General features: G+C 51.5%; 1 protein-coding gene across 1 annotated transcript in view; it reads right to left on the reverse strand.

Annotated features, from left to right (window-relative positions):
• LAMA5 (laminin subunit alpha 5) overlaps positions 1-17,967 on the reverse strand; it is a 114,806-nt gene that overhangs the window by 18,131 nt on the left and 78,708 nt on the right. Inside the window, exons 27-54 of the mRNA XM_074288767.1 lie at positions 17,463-17,623; positions 17,031-17,139; positions 16,198-16,295; positions 15,756-15,957; positions 15,232-15,358; positions 14,727-14,866; positions 13,791-13,906; positions 13,311-13,522; positions 13,034-13,238; positions 12,802-12,946; positions 12,181-12,321; positions 11,884-12,045; positions 11,644-11,745; positions 11,259-11,342; positions 10,674-10,904; positions 9,985-10,098; positions 8,597-8,727; positions 7,021-7,101; positions 5,687-5,901; positions 5,385-5,485; positions 5,026-5,206; positions 4,694-4,837; positions 4,231-4,382; positions 4,034-4,144; positions 3,707-3,818; positions 3,250-3,417; positions 1,686-1,882; positions 1,114-1,230 (exon numbers count right to left, since the gene is read on the reverse strand). Of these exons, the coding sequence (XP_074144868.1) occupies positions 1,114-1,230; positions 1,686-1,882; positions 3,250-3,417; positions 3,707-3,818; positions 4,034-4,144; positions 4,231-4,382; positions 4,694-4,837; positions 5,026-5,206; positions 5,385-5,485; positions 5,687-5,901; positions 7,021-7,101; positions 8,597-8,727; positions 9,985-10,098; positions 10,674-10,904; positions 11,259-11,342; positions 11,644-11,745; positions 11,884-12,045; positions 12,181-12,321; positions 12,802-12,946; positions 13,034-13,238; positions 13,311-13,522; positions 13,791-13,906; positions 14,727-14,866; positions 15,232-15,358; positions 15,756-15,957; positions 16,198-16,295; positions 17,031-17,139; positions 17,463-17,623 (4,059 nt within the window). The remainder of the gene's footprint in view (positions 1-1,113; positions 1,231-1,685; positions 1,883-3,249; positions 3,418-3,706; positions 3,819-4,033; positions 4,145-4,230; positions 4,383-4,693; positions 4,838-5,025; positions 5,207-5,384; positions 5,486-5,686; positions 5,902-7,020; positions 7,102-8,596; positions 8,728-9,984; positions 10,099-10,673; positions 10,905-11,258; positions 11,343-11,643; positions 11,746-11,883; positions 12,046-12,180; positions 12,322-12,801; positions 12,947-13,033; positions 13,239-13,310; positions 13,523-13,790; positions 13,907-14,726; positions 14,867-15,231; positions 15,359-15,755; positions 15,958-16,197; positions 16,296-17,030; positions 17,140-17,462; positions 17,624-17,967) is intronic.

Genomic DNA, 17,967 nt, shown 5'->3' on the forward strand with positions numbered 1-17,967 from the left:
ATAAGTGTGTGGGGGGGGAAATGGGGAAAAACTGGGACACTAATACATTGTTGGTGTAGTTGTGAACAGATCCAACCATTCTGGAGAGCAATTTGGAACTATGGCCAAAGGGGGCTATCAAACTGTGTATACCCTTTGATCCAGCAGTGTTTCTACTGGGCTTATATCCCAGAGATCTTGAAGAAGGGAAAGGGACCCACATGTACAAGAATGTTTGTGGCAGCCCTTTTCGTAGTGGCAAGAAACTGGAAACTGAGTGGATGCCCATGAATTGGAGAATGGCTGAATAAATTGTGGTATATGAATGTTATGGAATATTATTGTTCTGTAAGAAATGACCAGCAGGATGAATACAGAGGCTTGGAGAGACTTACATGAACTAATGCTGAGTGAAATGAGCAGAATCAGGAGATCATTGTACACAGCAACAATAAGATTATACAATGATCAACTGTGATGGACACAATGAGATTATTCAGGCCAATTCCAATAGACTTGTGATGGAAAGAGGCATCTGCATCCAGAAAGAGGACTATGGGAACTGAATATGGATCACAACATAGTATTTTCACCTTTTCTGTTGTTGTTTGCTTGCTTTTTCTTCCTTTTTTATTTTTTCCCTTTTTGATCTGATTTTTCTTATGTAGCATGATAAATGTAGAACTATGTTTTAAGAGGAATTGCACATATTTAACCGATATTAGATTATTTGCTTTCTAGGGAGAGGGTGGAGAGATAAGGGGGAGAAAAATTTGAAATACAAGGTTTGCAAGGATGAATGTTGAAAACTATCTTTACATGTATTTGGAAATGGAGAGCTATTATCAAAATAAAAAATAAAGTTTAAAAAACGAATATATTTATGCAGAAAAACAATATAACAGAAAGTGCTTTGGACTGAGAGTCAGAAGACTTGGTAACATTTTGGTCCTGGATTTGCCACTGAATGGAAGTGTGTTCTTGGCCAAGTCACTTCCCTTCCCTGGCCCTCATTTTTCTCCTTCATCTCCCAGGTTTCATCCAACCCAATTCAATTAAAAAATTTTTTTAACCCTAACCAAGAAATGATTCACCATCTGGACCTACCCCATCCTCCACCCCTCCCTCTCTCACCTCTTTGGCCCTGTCCATGGTCTGCAAAAGTTCAGAAATTTGGGCTAAGGCATCCTCAGCCATGCGCAGAGTATCCCTCAGCGTTGCATTCTCTCTCTCCAACTCCTTTTTCTTTTGCTGAAAGCCAGAAGGAATCGATGTCACTGAATTCCTTTTTTTTTTTTTTTTTTTTTTAAATTTTCTGAGGCTGGGGTTAAATAACTTGCCCAGGGTCACACAGCTAGGAAGTGTTAAGTGTCTGAGACCAGATTTGAATTCAGATCCCCCTGACTTCAGGGCTGGTGCTCTATCCACTGTGCCACCTAGCAGCTGCCCCTGTCACTGAATTCCTCAAGAGCTCCCACCCCCTCTCCCTTCGTGAATCCTGTAATTTCACTGGGAGCACTGAATTGTCAGACTAGCATAAGGGAGAAGGCCAAAAAGAGATGACCTTGTCCCATGGACAACAGGAGGCTGAGCTCATGAGCACTGGTCCCAAAGCCCAGTATCTTGGGCAGGAATCGGGGTGGGGAGGGAGGAGGAGAAAGGGCCAGAGGGAGGCAGACAGGCTCCTGGGCTGCAGGCTCTCTCACCAGCCTCTCTTCCAGGTGTTCTTGGTTCCGACTGTTGAGCTCTTCAGTGAGACGAGTCTTATTGACAGCCTCATTCAAGGCGTCCCGGAGATCCATGAGCTGTGAACTGTGCTGAGCCAGCCGCTCCCGGATACTTGATGCCAATGTCTGACTTTCTTCCCATCGGCTGGTTAGCTGACTCTGCACTCGGTTTAGTACTGACCCGGGATAAAGAAGAAGTTAGTAGAGAAAGAGAGAAAAAAGTGGTCATTTGCAGTCAAAGGGTCACCAAAGGATCATAGGATTTACCCAAAGGTGCTTTAGAGATCATCTAGTCCAGCAAGTGTTCAACTTTTTTGTTTCAGAATCTCTTTATACTCTTAAAAATTATTGAGAATTTCCCCCAAAGATAGATTACATCTATTTACCAAACTAAAACATCAAAAAATTTGTTTTGCATGTAACTGGGAAAAATAAATATATTAAAAAAAAATAAAACATTTTAGGAGAATAGTTTTGCATTCACAGTCCCTTAGTCTTGCAGACCTCCTAAGAGGATCTCAGGGACCCCCAGGTGTTCCCTGGACCACACTTTGCATATCCCTCATCTAGTTCTTCTTTTTATAATTGAGAATACTAAAGCTCAGTGTAGTTGAATAACTTGACTAAGACCACACAAAATAACAAAGTCAGGATTTGAACAAGAACTGGGCTTTTGGCTGGGAACTCCATGCCCAGGGAATGCTTAAGGAAATTATAGTACATAGTTGCAATGAAATATAATGTACTTATAAGGAAAATCTCAATAGGAGGAATTCAAAGAGACATGAAAAACTTATGTAGACTGATCTTGAGTAAAGAAAACAGAACCAGAGAAACACCATCCACAATAATTACCCTAATGCAAATGAAAAATAATACTCAAAAGCAGCTGAATTCAGTATAATGTAATAAACTAGTAACTTTAATAACTAGTCTTAGCCCTGGAAATGATTGATGCATTACTCTCCTCTCAGTAGAAGGAGGAGGTCTAGAGGTATGGATGGCTACATTTTTGTTACACATATTACTCCATTTTGCTACTGATTTGCTTTGAATGACAGGTTAATGGGAGGACAGTACAATGGAAACTACTGAGACTGCTGGGTGGTACAGTGGACAGTGTTGGACCCTTACTTAGACACTTACTAGCCATGTGACCCTGGGCAATTTATTTAAGTTCTGCCTCAGTTTCCTCATCTGTGAAATGGGGGTAATAAATAAAGTGCTTACATAAATTAAAGTGCTTACATAAATTCTAGCTATTATTGTTTTTGTTAAATGAGTAGTGTACAAAAGGAATGCAACAAAATCAATCACATTTTAAGAGATTCTCAGTATCATCTTCCACACTCTTATCCCATCATGAAATTCACATATCTGAGCCTTATTTTCTCAGGCTATGAGCTCCCTGAGGGCAGAGATTAGGACCCACCCCTTTCCCGCCTCTCCCAGCACTGAACACAGGAATATTAGTGTAGACTTCTTGGTTTAAGGATTTTCTAGTTGACTGGCTCCTGAGGACTGAGTCTGGGCTCCCACTTACATCTCTGTGCCTCTCCCAGCTCGCCTTCAGCCACACTCCGTGGCCCCCCAAAATCCCTGCCTCGCATCTCCTGAAGCATCCGCTCCACTTCCGCCAGCGTCTGAAGGAACTCTTCCCCAGAGGCTGTGGTGTTAGATGGGGAGAGTCTGTCCATCTGAGATTTCAGCTCTGGGGAAAAAGCAAAAGTGGGGGACAAAGGAATGAGTGACCAGCCTGCCATGGGGCCTGTGCTCTCCCAGAGAATGCTCTCAGGGTTATCTGCCAGGTGGCCCATGCTGAATGAGTTCTCTCTAGAACGTCTCCATATAACATCCAGAAAGTGAAGGGCCTTTTCTCCCATCTCCTCCCCAGGAGCTCCCCCCCTCATCTCCTGTTAAGCGAGCTCGCCTTCTCTGTTATTTGGTCACTAGATAGGCCTCGTCGGGCCCTGGGCCGATACCCCTCATTCCAGACATACCCCCGAGAGCGCGCTCCAAGTTCTGGAGGCTCTGGAGCAGGGTCTCTGCCCGCTGCAGGTTGTCCCCAGAGCTCTCCTGCAGCTGACCCGCCTGGGCTCGAGCCTCTGACACCTAGAGGGACAAGACCACAGTCAACCTAGGACTCTAAGAGCTGAGGAGAGGCGAAGAGCCCAAGCAGGAGAAAAGAAAGAAGTTGGGGGACAGTGACAGGAAAAGGCTGCCCCGCGTGATCTGGGCTAACCAGAGACCACCACCAAGGAGCCACTCAGGGAAGGAGGAGGAGGAGGAAGGTAGCTGGGAGAGCCGGGGGGAGGGGGAGAGCCTGCCCTGCTGTGAAGCATGCTGGTCTCTTCTTCCAGAACTCCACTCTGAAGCTCCAGTTCGTCCAGCCTCTGTCTCATTGGCTCTCGAGACCCGAGTGGGCCCCGGAGCTGATTCTGGGAAGAGAAAGGAGACAAGGTTGGAGGCCTCGGGGGCTCTAGGAGAGGGGACACAGAGGAGCGCTTGGCTCAGGCTGACCTACCGTCAGGGCAGCAATGGAGCTATTGATCTCTTGCAGTCGGGCCCAGGCCACGGAGCTGGCATTGAGGCTGCTGAGCTGCTGGTGGATGGTGGGGAAGAGGGACTCCATCCGCTCCAGGTCGTCCAGCAGCAGCACCACACAGCTGTCACACACTTTGGGGTGAGGCAAGAACAGAAATCAGCATGGGGAGCGGGTGCAGGACCCCAGTCTCCCTTGTCGCAGTCCCCATAGGGAGACACAATGAGGCTTCCCAACCTGGGCCTTGCTCATAGCATGCCTGGGACCCAAGTCAGCCCATCGCAAAGGGGTCTGGGAACAGAGGGGTGACCGGAGGAGGAGACAAGGGGGGGGAGGGGTGACAGCCAGACACGGACAGCTGTGGGTGAGGAGGGGCAATAAGCAAAGAAGGGAAACCAAGGGGGAAGAAGCTGCGGGAGGAGGGAGGCATCAGGCCAGGACCCACCTTCACAGTGGACGCCCCCAGGGCTATGGATCACAGGAACTTGATGCTGGTGGCTGCAGGAGTCACACTGTTTCCCACTTAGGCCAGGGGGGCAGGTGCATTCGCCTGTGCGGGGGTCACAGTGGCCTCCTCGGCACTGGCAGCCTGTGCAGAAGAAGAACCTAGTGAGAGGGTGACCCTCCATATCCAGATTACCTCTCAGACCATGTCCTAACCAGATTCTCAGGGCCCACTGCATGGCCGTTCTGCCTTTCCCTCCTCCCAGAACTCTTCTCCCCTTATTCCTTCCCTTATTTGCTCTCCCAGGGACCCCGCATGGCTTGGAGACTCACGGGTACAGCCATGTTCACTGAACCCCCAGTAGCCAGGGGCACACTGCTGGCACTGTGTTCCACTGACTCCTGCCCGACAATGGCACTGCCCACTCTGGGAGTGGCAGCTGGACCCGACTGCACCCAGACCACAGTCACAGGGCTGGCAGCCTCCACAACTGTCAAAGCCATAGTGCCCATCCTGGAGGGAGAGAAAGCCAAAAAGAGAAGAGTGTCGGGTGGGACAGGAGGATGTGAAGGGGGCCCGTTTATAGGCAAGAGGGAGAGCTCTGTAAGATGTCCAGGAGCCCTTTGCCCAACAGGCTCCATCCCCCTCCGTCCCTCCCAATAAGAATACAGGGCCAAGCCACAGGGGTTACCTGACAGCGATCACAACGCTGACCGGTCACCCCGGCCTTGCACCGGCACTGCCCGGTTCTAGCATCGCACGCTTCGGTCCCACAGGGAGAGCAGTCACACTCTGAGAGGGCAAGGACAAGAGAGCAATGGGCATAGTAAGTCTTAGACCTTCATCTTCACCCAGTCCAAAGCACAACTAAGTGGCCCAGTTCATTCCATGCTAGGACCCTGCTGGTTTAGGTAGAAGGACCTAGCTGCTCTGCGCACAGACACTGGGGCCCCTTCACCCTTCCTTCCACACCCGGGGCAGCCCCAACCTTACTTGTACAGTTCCTGGGGAGCAGAGCGTTGCCATAGTAACCAGGAGCGCAGCTCTCACAGTGGGGGCCAGCTGTGTGGTACATGCAGCCCGAGCACGCTCCGGTCAGTGGATCACAGTGACTGAACAGCATGTTAGGGTCACCATTCCCACTGCAGTCACAAGGCTGGCAGGAGCTGCCAATCACCAAGGGGTTGCCATAGTATCCAGGAGCACACCTGAGGAGAGGCAGTATTATCCAGGTGGATCAGCACAGCCTTGGTCAACAACACGGGCAGCCACCCTGACAGCCAGGCAGCATGGCCATGCTTGGTCACCACCTGCAAGTCCCAATAACTAGTGCTGCTTCCTCCAGTATGCCGCCCACCATGCTCCCCAGCAGGTGTGTGCCCGGGGCAGTCAGTCCCAGGACTATGGGGCTCAGACCTGACACTGTCTTAAGCATTGGTCCCACCTGCAGTTTCCACTCCCCAGATAACCATGAGACCCCCCCAGCACATGGTAAGGGTGTGCCAGGGCACATGCTGCCTGAGGGGGGGGTCATCTGGAGGAAGGGACATCTGATTTAGACTTTAATGGGACAGGTCAGGGATTCAGCAGAGGAGGAGAGAGCATTCCAAGAATAAGTAATGGGGTGGGAAAGTACAGGAAGTATTTGGGGACAGAAAATGGTCTAACTTGTCTTAAGCATAAAATATGTGGAGAAAAATTATATGGGATAAAATTGAAAATAAAAGAAGAGCTCAGCTGCAGAAGACTCTGAATGCCAGGTTAAAAAAAAAAAAAAAGTTGGGTTTTATTTGGTGATAGAGAATCACTGCAGATTTGTAACGGGGTAAACTGAGCAGATGTTACATAAAACAGATGGCTGCTCACAATACAGATGAACTGAAGGGGGAAAGTAAAAGGGGACAGTTTTTAGGAGTTAATTGGAATAGATTAGACATGTGGCAAGGATGCTTGTAGTAGGGTACTAGTGCAGGGAATTCATAAAAAAAAGGGATGCAAAAGATGTTACAGAAGTGGATTGATGGTAGTTTGAATATGATACGTGTCTGTGTATGTACATGTGTAGACACACATATAAGTACATGTATAAATGTGTATGTATGTATATATGTATATACACATATAATATGGAGGAAGAAAGACAGAGAGAGAAAGAGAGTGAGAGGGCTCCCAAGATGGCACCAGTATATTTTCCATTACACTTTCTTTCCCCTCTCTTGCCTGAACATTTAGTTCAATAGGCTGGTGTGAAGATCAAGGAATACAATAAGAGGAAAGGGCTTTGCAAACCTTAAAGACAAGATTTCACGGTTGTTTTCATGACTTACCTCTCACAATTAGCTCCAACGTATCCAGGCTGGCAGAGACACTGAGTGACTCCACCCTTATGAACACATCCAACGGCAAAGCTGAAAGGGGAGAGGAAGATGGAGATGGATCTTCTCAGGACCATCAGTTAGCAGCTGCCACATGGCCTGAAGCACACAGACTTCAATAGGGTAGAGCTAAACCAACTGTTATGGATACTGCCCACCCCTCATCCAGTCTTCTCTATTCCCAACTGAACAATCCTCAGTTCCTTTGGTTGATGTCTCTGTAGCATGGTTCCCAGTCTCCCCTTCACAAAAGAATTCACAGACTAATAGGGAGTGACCCACAGGATTAATATTCTTAATTATAAGAATGCAGGACAACTAAAGGATAAGAAACACTTGTGATGGATGGGCTTGTCTCTGCTTTCAGAAGTGGTGTGTTGTACTTTTGAAGCAATTGGGAAAGCTGCTGTTATATATTGTGGTTCCTATTATCTATTCTGCTATAGGTGGAGAAAGAAGAAATCTAATGTTACACTTCCTGACTAGCTATGATCAAGTCTGAGATTTCAGAATGGATGAACGAATTAGGTCCTCAATGCCTACATAAACTAGCAACAAATCCAAATAGGGTGAGTTCTCAAACAGAAATGATTTTTTTTTTTGGGGGGGGGAGCTATGAATGTCACAGTGTGGCTCTCAAGAAAAACAATTCTAATGGCCAATCCAGATTTGCAGAAGTTTAGTTTCCTGACCTAATATTTAACTAAAGTACCATCAAGTTTGGGCCCAAGATAGGTTTTTTTATATGGCTATTTAGTGATCTGCTCTTATGTAATGTTTCAGAATTTACACTTTCTTTTTCCTTGTTGAATATACTCTAGGAAAACTATTCTTGCACCCTGAAAATGGCAAGAGGTCATGGATTCCAGAACTGGACATCCATTATGGTAAAACCTGCAGAGTGAAAAACATAATTAGGGCTCAGATGTTGCCAGTCTCTGAACCCAGATGGCTAAGGCTCATGAGCAGACAGGGTTCTCCTTTGGGGATTCAGACTTAGTAAAAAAATGAAACAGAAAAGCTCTGTGGCAAAGATCCCCTGAATCTATTCCAAGGAAAGAGCTATTAACTCTAGGAAGATAACTCAGATGGTCAAGGGTTTAAGGTCAAATAACAGATCCTTTCACCGGAACCAATTAGGGAAGGCGTCTTTCTTAGAGAAGTGATTATAAGTTGGATAAAAATGAACTTAAATCAAACAGAAGAATGAAAATGGCTTAGAAAAGAGCCTGCTGGAACCGAGATGTTTAGCTCAGAGTAAAGAAGACTTTGGCAGAGAGATGGATATATTAGTTGTACTTGAGTATCTAGAGAATAGGGATTAATTTAACTGGTCATACTTGGCTACAGGAAGCAGAGCTAGAAAGAATGGGTAAGGTAGAAATTGCAGAGGCAAATTTTAGCTTAATAAACAGGTTTTATAACACTATAACTGTTGAAAAGGAAAATAGGCTGCCTTCTTCTAGAGGTAGTTAACCCCCGTTCTTAGCTTCAGGAAGAGCATGGGGAACCACTTCGTAGCACTTACTTGTTGGAAGGCACAGAGAGAGGGCAGGGGCAACTGATGCAGAAGGAAGATGATTGATCTTGAGTTGTATTGCTCACGAAGCCATCTTTACACCGTTCACAGTGGTCACCCTCAGTGTTGTGTTGGCAACCCTGGGAGAGTCAAGTAAACATGTACCATAGCATCTTTTGGCTACTGGAAGGTCATTGAGCCTGGCCCCCATGACAGATGTGCTTTTCAGGTAGTCATCCCTCTCCTGATCACTTCTAAGGAGCTGACTCTCTCTGTCTCTTGTTGGTCCAGAAGTTTTTACTCATGGCGGAAGGCTGCCCAGAATCCTGCCCTCCAAGGTTGGTGCCCACAACCTTGGCTAAGTAGAAGATCAAATTCCCAAATATGCATGCTTTCACTTCACCCTGAGCTCTGGGAACCGCTAGGGAGAATGAGATTTCCCAGGGCACATGGGAATCTGCCCCTGGTTCAAGAACTAAGGGCAGTGTTCTGGGTTGGGGACCCTGGAAGATGATAGACTCTATTCATGGGACCTCAGAGTTGCAAGAGTCTTCGGGGATAATTTAACTTAAGCTGTGCACAAAAAAGAATCTTTCATAAATGATTGCCCAGTCTCTACATAAAGACCTCAGGGGACAGAGAATTCACTACCTCTTGAGACAAACAGCCCACTACCCTTCTTAACAATTCTGGATATATCCAGCCAAGTTGCTTCTCTGCAACTTCTGTACAACCCACTGCTTCTAGTTCTGACAGACAGTTCTGATGAACTCCTATTCCTTGAATATAGCAATCCAGGCCACCCCATTCACTGGCAAAGTCTTCCAGACTACAGGCGAAACGTGCTCTATTCCTTCAACCTATGCTCGTGTGGCATGGCCATCCTTCTCTGGATGTGCTGTATCATGTCAGCATCCTGTCTGAAATGAGGTGCTCCATGACTTAATTTAATATATGAGAAATCACAGGCTTAGAGAGAGGAAGCTCCTTATCTTTGGTCAGACAAGCTTAATAGTCAGTGTTTTTTGTATCCCGGGCTTCTAACCCAGTGCCTGGCCCTACTAGGTACTTAATGCATACTTGTTGCTGAAAGGATTAACTACGGTATAGCTTGATTTTTTTAAACTTCTTTCTTTTGACTGAGTCTTCTATGGCTATAGAGAGCAATTCTGTATGTTAACCCTTCTTAGTTCTGTAGATAATGCCAAGTCCCCTTCAACAATCTTGGCAATTCCCATCCTTCTGACCTGAGCTCAACCCCTCTCCCTCATTCCACCCTTGTACTTTTCCATCCCCAAAAGTCTTTGGCTGAAGTTCAGGGAACGCTCAGGATTACTAAGACCCCACTCCAACACAAAAATGCCCCCAGTGGTGTGCCTGACCAGGCTGGGACTCACCACACAGATGCCTGAGCCTGGGAGGCATCGGTCTGAGTGCCCATTGCAGTGGCAGGGAATGCATTTGCCCAGGAAGTGGCCCTTGGTGTCTCGGTAATAGCCAGGAGCACATTCCTAGGGGAGATAAGGAAGGGGAAAAGGCAGATAACAAAATCTGTAAAGATGGCAGGAGGGAACACCTGGGAGATACAGCAATGGAAGGTCACCAATGAAGATCAGGGATGATTCTGATCATCTGGTAGCACGCTGTGTGCAGTCAGGTCGCTGAAGCATGAAATCTTCAAATCAGAAAGGACCTTGGGTTTTTTTTTTGTCCCCCCCTGTTCTTATAGAAGTGGAAATGAGAGCCCAGAAAGGAGAACTGATTTGTCCAGTCATGCAGGTCGCAAAAGGCAGAATGAAGATTCCGCCCCAGGTCCTTCCTCTAGACCATCCCAGGTAAAGAGGCTCCCCCAGGGCAAGATAAATTCTCCCTTGGTGCCTTTCTCTTGCCCATCCACTGGCTTGTGTGTCAGTAGACATGTCGTACTGTGTGCTTCTTTCTGTCTTAGCTACATGACAGGGAAGACAAGGTTCTTGCCCAAAGACGATGGAGTCGGCATATGTCACTGCCTCCCAGGAACAGGCTCCTGCTCTGACAGTTGTCGGGAAGCCAGCTCCAAGAGGCCCGAGGTGGGCCGCTCTCTTACCTGGCAGGAGTCCCCGCGGTAGTTGGCGGGACACATGCAGACCTCCACGTTGCTGGCCTGGGCTCCCCCAGGGCCGTCCATCACCACCTCCAGCACCACCCTCTGAAGGGAGACGGCCGAGGAGATCTGAGAGAAGAGGGCGCGGATCTGCAGCTGCTCCAGGCCGGCCAGCACCATCATGAGCTCCTCCCGGGAGACGGGGTTGTGAGTCTCTGTGTGGCGGAAGTTGCCCTGTAGGGGAGGAAAGGGGTGCTCAGGGTAACCTAGAAAATGGAAGCTTCACCAAAGTTTGTCTTTCTTGAGTGTCTGTTTCCTAGAGACATTCTCTATTGGCATTTCAGTTCAGTAGGCAGGTGTGTCTCCTAACTTGTGATAAGATTTTTGAGGAGTGCCTTTCTCTGTGTGCCTCAGTTTTCTGTCCTGTGAAATGGGGAGAAGTACTTCTGGGTTCCCTATCTCCACTACACCCTCCCTAGAAAGCTTTGGGCATGGAAGACTGTGGCTGAGAGTGCTATCAGCTTATGAAAAGGAAGGGGCTACAGGAAGCACAGCGAGCCCCCCATGTGCTTCCTTATCCCCACTGACCTCCACCAGATCCACCTTTCCTCGATGAATGTCCCCAGGAGCCGGGTAAGAACTCTCTAGGAAAGTGATGCTCATCTGGTTTCCCTGGAGAGAACAAAGGGGAGCTGGGTGACTCCAGTGCCTGAGAAATGCCAGGACTGACCCCTCGCCTCCGGGAGAAGCCATGACTGTCCACCGCTATGCTCCTTAACGTTTCCCCTAGTACTTGGGCCCCCGCCATGCCCATATGCCCTATCCATGTGCTCTTGTGTCTCCCGCCTCCCATCACAGGTTTTCTATGCGAATGAGCTGAGGTCACCTTTCCCCTCCAGGTTTTATTCCCCTCCAGGTACCCTGGCTCCGGTCCATCATTTCCCTATTTCCCCAACCCGCTCTCTGTTGTCACCTTCAGGATGACATCGGGCCGGCTCTCGGTAGGGACAAAGACATCCCCACGCTGGGTCTCCGAATGCAGCTCGTAGCGCAGGCTCCCCCCATAAGAAGACACCTACAGGATGGTGAGTTCAGATCTTCCTCTTTTCCACAGATTCCACCCAGGACCTGGATTCTGTACCACAGCCCCCAAAAAGATTCCAATCCCAAAAGGCCCCCCGATTCCCTGGGCCAAGTCCCCTCCCCCACTCACCCGGTCCCCCAGGTAGGAGGCAGGTGCCTGCCAGTACAGGTCCTGAAACGCCTCCGGAACATTGCGCAGGTCAGCGTGGACCAGCCCAGCATTGGCGCGGAGCAAAGTGGGCACCTGCTGCCGCTCCCCACTCACCAGCACCCACCCCTGCATGTCGCTGAACTGTAGGAGAGCACACAAACAAAGTGAGGCATAAATGTGTGGGCACACGTGCAGAGGCAAGAGCCAGGGTCCCAGACTGTGGCCCACTGCCCCTCCTGGGCACAGGCCGGAACTTTCGCGCCTAAGGGTTCTCACCTCCCCACGGACTTGCTGGGAGCTCCGGCACCGGTCAGTGGCCCCAAAGCAAAAACAGCGAGTGCAGCCCTTGGGATTGGAAGCATCCAGGGAAAAGGTGCCCAGACGGCATTGGTCACAGCGTCCGCCCTCCACGTTGTCCTGCATGTGAGCACAGGTGGGTGAGCTTTCTCTCTGAGAGCAGGAGGACAAGCCCCCTTCCCCAGGCCAGAGGCTTAGCACGCATTAGTCGGTCAGGAACCAGGAGGCCATCAGGATTCCCTGGCTCAGGATGGGGATATTCCCTCCTGGGATTCATTTACATTTACATGGCACAAATATTACAGATGACTCTGACTCAGCATGTTACTTTGGGAGGGGTGCTACAAGCAGGAAAAGCCCGGCCCCGAAACCTTCAGGTCTGGGGCCAGTTCTCCTCCTGCTCCTCTCTGCAGATCAATTCCTTTCTCTGTGCCTCAGCATTCATTCATCTGTAAAATGGGAGCAAGAATCCCCACCCTGACTTCTCGATGGGACTGTTGTTAGAATTAAGTGAAACAGTACTTAATAAAGTGTTTCGTAATGCTTCATTTTTTAACAAAGCACTGTAACAAAGGGCCCCGTCTCAGGCTCTGGACTCACCTTACAATGGCACTGGCCAGTGACAGGGTCACAGACTCCGGCCACCGTGCCCGCCTCATGGCACTGGCACTGCCGGCAGCTGGGATAGCCGTAGAAGCCGGGAGCGCAGGTGTCGCAGCGGCGGCCGACTACGTTGGGCTTGCACCTGGGACAGAGATCAGCACTCGGCCGTCAGGCTGGTGGCTCTCTGGAGCGGGTGCCCGCCCCCAGCCCTGCCCCGGCCCGCTCCCACCTGCACTGCCCACTGTCCAGGTCACAGCCAGGGTCTGAGAAGTCCTTGACGCCGGGGCGCGAGCAGTTACAGTCCTCGCAGCCCACCAGGGGGTGGCAGCCAAACGTCTGGGCCTGGCAGACCACGCAGTCGGGCGGGACAGTGCGGGGCGGGCAGATGCACTGGCCGGAGGCTTCGTCGCAGAGGCGGCTCCCACAGTCACAGGCTGTGAAGGGAGGACTGGGTCAGGGCCGGCCAGAACTGGGCCAGAGCTAGGGGGAGGGGGAGGAGGACTCACGCCTGCAATTCGGGAAGCCCCAGTAACCAGTGGCGCAGCGGGAGCAGTCGCGGCCGATGACATGGGCTCGGCAGGGGCACTGGCCCCCGAAGGGCTCGCACGTGGGGCCCGTGGCTCCCACTTCGTGGCAACGGCAGGGCTGGGCCCCATTGTTGTAGAAGAGGGACAGGGAGATGGCGGCATCCCGGCAGAACGGAGGCGAGCTGGCAGGGCTGGGGGAGGGACAGGAGGCAAGTCAGAACCACTGAATTCTTTAGGCGCTCCCTCACCTGCCACATGCTCACTACTCAAACTCCTGCAATTCCCCTGAACCTCGTCCTGGCTTTCCAAGATCTCCTTCCCAGCCCAGAGTCCCCAGCCCCAAAGTCTAGATCCCGCCATAGCCACCCCCAGGCAATCGTGGAACCATAGCCACCATCACGGCCTTCACTCGAGCCCTGGATATCTTCCTCCCCCACCACTGCCCCAGCCCACTCATACCTGATGTAAAAGCCATTGGCTGCACAAAGACTGATAAAATCATAGGATTTGTCCAGAGGCTCCTCTTGAAGGTAGTTGGAGCTGTAGCCATCCTCAGGGACAATGAGCACATAGTCCTGCGGAGTGGAAAGCTCTAAAGATCATGTCTGACAACAGTGAGGAAGCCAAAGATTCAACTCGTGCCCATCCACGGGAGGAGGAGGAAGAGGAGGAGGGCTGGCCAGCCCAGCTCCTGTCCCCCGGATAAAAGGAGTCCTGCTTGTGCTTCCAAGGTTAGACAGGTAACAACCAGCTGCCAGACCTCCGACTCCCCATCCAGAGCTCCTGGGACGCCTGGATTGAGATATTACCCAGTCCGGGAGCATTAAACTCAAAAGTGCCAGACTAAAATGAAATTGGGAAACATCTGACAAAGGAAACAAAACCACAGCACGCAGGGTTAATCTGTGGCTTCCTAAATCAGGATGCAGCCCCTGGGGGTTTCTGATCCATCCCTCTATCTGACAGCGGGAGAAGCCCAGGCCAGGAGTCAGCCCCACAGCTATTACGTGGCAAGCCCAGGAGCGGAGGCCAGAAAGTCTCTACACCCAAGACCCTTTTCTCTGGCCTCGCTTCCAGTGGGCTCCTCAGGCGAGAGCTGGGGACACGGACTCCCAAGTCCACTAGAGAAAAACCTCAGGGATCTTCCACTAGACCGGAAGCTTTTTTTCCTTTCAAATTCAGCTGGGCTAAGGCTGACAGAAGGATGAATGGGCAGTCCCAGCTTTCACCAGCTGCTGGAATAAAGAGCCAAGTATCGGGGTCACGGCCGTTCTCCCTGACTGTTGCCCTTTCTGAGACAGCCTTGTCACTGACCAAGCGCACTCCGGGATTCTGGAAGTGAGAGAGGAGGCAAGAGCAGCCCTCCCCTCCCGGAGCCGGCGGCCTGGCACTCACCAGCCACAGCTGCTGGCCCTCAGGCACACGGACCGTCACCGTCAGCTCGTTGTCCGTCACGTCCAGGACGATCTGGCCCTCGCACACAACCAGGCTGCGGCATCCGTAAGCGTGGGGGCAGAAGGTGGCGTTGGCTTGGCCTGGAAAACCAAAGGGAGGTGGCAGGCAGGGGGTCAGAGCCCCGTGCAGGAGCTTTGCAGCCCCCCAAGTGGGCGCCCGACCCGCCCTCAACCTGGCGATTCCTTGTCGCCACCTTCTTCAGACAGCCCAGGCGCCCCCCACTAGATAACCTGGTGAGCACATTGATTGGCTATTGCCTGAGACACCACTGGCCCTATACTAAGGCATTATTGTGGCTCTATATAGAAAAGGAGGGAGACCCCATTCCTGCGCACGGCAGCTTCCCGACGGTGACCTCCCTCGGCCCATCTCGTCCTTGGGACTCGAGAATCTCAGCTTCTCTAGAGCTTTCCTTTGTACCCTCCTCCCCCCAGTTCCAACTCACCGTGCCAGATGCGGCCACCGTTGATGAGCACTTCCACAGGGAAGGTAGGGAGGTTGGGTTGGTAGCTATGGAGCAGGAAGGCATAACGGCCCAGGGTCGGGATGTGAGTGCTAAACACGACAGTGCTCTGCGGAGAGAACCCCCAGGGAGGGGCGCCGATGACTCTTTCTGCCTCCCCCCTCGCTTCCACTTCCCAAAGCAGTCCCAGGCTCTTTGTCACGGGTGGGACAAAGGAGGCAAAGAGGAGGGGACTGATCTGTTCAGGGCCACACAGTGAGTTGGGAATGAAACTAAAGCAAATGTTAGGTCTCTGAACCGACAAGCTTGAGCTCTTCCCACAGATTATCTCCCCTCCCTATTGACTTGAAATGTCTCCTGATTTCCCCCTCTAATCCCTAGGCAGCCCACCCAAAACCCACACTTAACCTTCCCCAACTCCTCTCATGAGTTTTAAATCACCTTAGGGACAAGGGGAGTCCCTCCCAGACACCTGACCGCAGTGCATCAGGCAGTGTCGCTCTCACCTGTGGAGATTGCAAGAGGGTGGGATCGATGGTGGGGTCCGCGGCTGTGGGTGGGCGGGGCCGAGGACCCAGCGGGGGTCCGGCGGGAGCCACGGTGTGCGTGTGGCTCAAGGGGAAGTCGGGCGGCACGGGCAGGACCTTGCACTCTGTTAATACGATGGGCTGGGACAGCTTTTGGAAGCGCGAAGGGATGCAGGAACCACTGGAATAAAACAAGGGGTCAGAACGGCCAAGGCAGGGCTTCCCACGTGGCTTAGGACAGCGCCGAGAGGTGGGACCAGGAAAGGCGCTCAGGCCCACAGGCGCTCCCCGTCCTCTTCTCTTCCCCATCCCGGGAGGCCCGGCTGTGCGGCTGGCCCAGGCCCGATCCAAAAGGGAAAGGACCGCTCCCGAGCGGGCTGAGACCTGGGAACAGCGCAGCCCTTAACTCGGGCCCAAATACCTGCTCAGTCCGAAGGTCCCGTGGCTACTGATGCAGTGAACTTTGGGTTCCACAAACTCTGCGGTGAACTGGCTCATGGGGACCAGGTAAATGCGGTGCTGTGGCAGGGGGGAAGGGAACAATGCAGAGCAGTGAACCTGCTGGGAGACTTAAACCAAGCAGAGTAGTACCCGGGAAAGCAGGTAACAGGGTTCCTTAGTATCTGGCTGGCCCGCTTTCCTCCCTTGGGCCTTTCCAAATTCTACCTTTTCTTCACAGCCCCGTTCAAATCCCCATATGGGGTCTCACAAGTAAATGTGGGGAGTCGTGAGATTAATTTATTTCAATTAGTTTATTGTCAATAAATGTTTGATCTGTATACCCATTTTATATGCCTATGAGCCTTACATTTCTCAGGTGAAAAGGAGTCACAAATGGAAAAAGTAGCTCTGACTAGGTCGACCTTCTCACTGCATGGGAGACAAAGTCTTCCCTGATTATACCAACCTATGGTGACACTTCTCTTTTTGGACTCTGAAAGCACCTACTTTCAATATCTCCCATCTGACTCTGCTTATATAATCATTCAATAACTGGCAAATCTTGTTTCTTGAATTATTATTAAATTATTATCCTACAGTCTTATCATCCATGACTAGGACTGGGCTGGACCGAGGGCAAGTGTAAATGCTTTTTTTTTTTTTTTTTGGATGAACAATTAAATTCTCTTCTCTCTGTCCATTTTGGGGGATCTGAGCTGGAGAGCCACGTCTGTGGTTTTCACGCAGTCACTAGGTACCGAACGTCCTCCGTGTGTGGGGCCCGGTGACGCCCCAGAGGTCTGGCACCCTTACCAGCAAGAACCGCGCGTGCTCCGCTGTGAGCCGGACGCTGGCCTCGCCAGTGACTTCAAAAGGCACGAGGCGACTCTGGGGATCTAAGGCAGTGCCCCGGCACAGGAAGCTGCAAGAATGAGGGGGAAGCAGTGAACGGGCAGAGAGAGGCGAAAAATGCATCCCGGTTCTCACCCCTAATCCGTCCCCCCGTCACGCTGGCAAGTTCCCTGAGGGAGCCTGCTCTCCATCAGTCCCCAGGCCCCCGACCTGCCAGAGGGGGCCCAATTCCCCCAAGCCGGACTCCTGCCTTCCCCTCAGACACAGCAGCCAGCCGGCCGGGCAGTGACTGTCGGTGAAGTTGGAGGCGCCTGAGCCCCACGGCCCCGCTGAAGCCGTGCCTCAGAAAACAGGCTGCCAGCCAGGGGCAGAGCACGGCGGCGGGGACAATACCTGTACTGGCAGGGGTAGAGGGTGAGCAGTCCTTGTTGGGGGGCCCACTGCGGAGCGTGCACCGCCACGCTCACAGCCTGAAGCGCGTTCTCGTTGGCGTACTCCACCACGAGGGCATACTGGCCAGGCTGGGGCACGGCAATCTGCACCTGGACATCGACCTGGCGGCAGGAAGAGGAGGAGGCGTCATGGCGTTCCGCTCTCTTCGTCCCCCCCCCCCCAGGCCCTCCCTCTCTTTTCTTACAGGCGTCCCATTCAGGAAACAATAGTCTCACAAGACCGCCGCCTGGGAAGTGTCGCACCCACAGGTGTCCCTCACATAACTCCCTCCCCCAACGTAGCCTCTTTTTAGAGCCCGGTCCCCTCCAGACGCATCTTTCCGACCATGGCACAGCCCGGCTGTGTCCCACATATCACTCTCCGATTCTGCCTGCGCTGCTTCGTTTGATCTCTACTTGCACCGCTCTCAGTTGGGGCGTGTGCCGGCATCGCAGACAGCCACCCC

The sequence above is a fragment of the Sminthopsis crassicaudata genome, chromosome 2, assembly GCF_048593235.1.
Source record: "Sminthopsis crassicaudata isolate SCR6 chromosome 2, ASM4859323v1, whole genome shotgun sequence".
NCBI classification, from domain to species: Eukaryota; Metazoa; Chordata; class Mammalia; order Dasyuromorphia; family Dasyuridae; genus Sminthopsis; species Sminthopsis crassicaudata.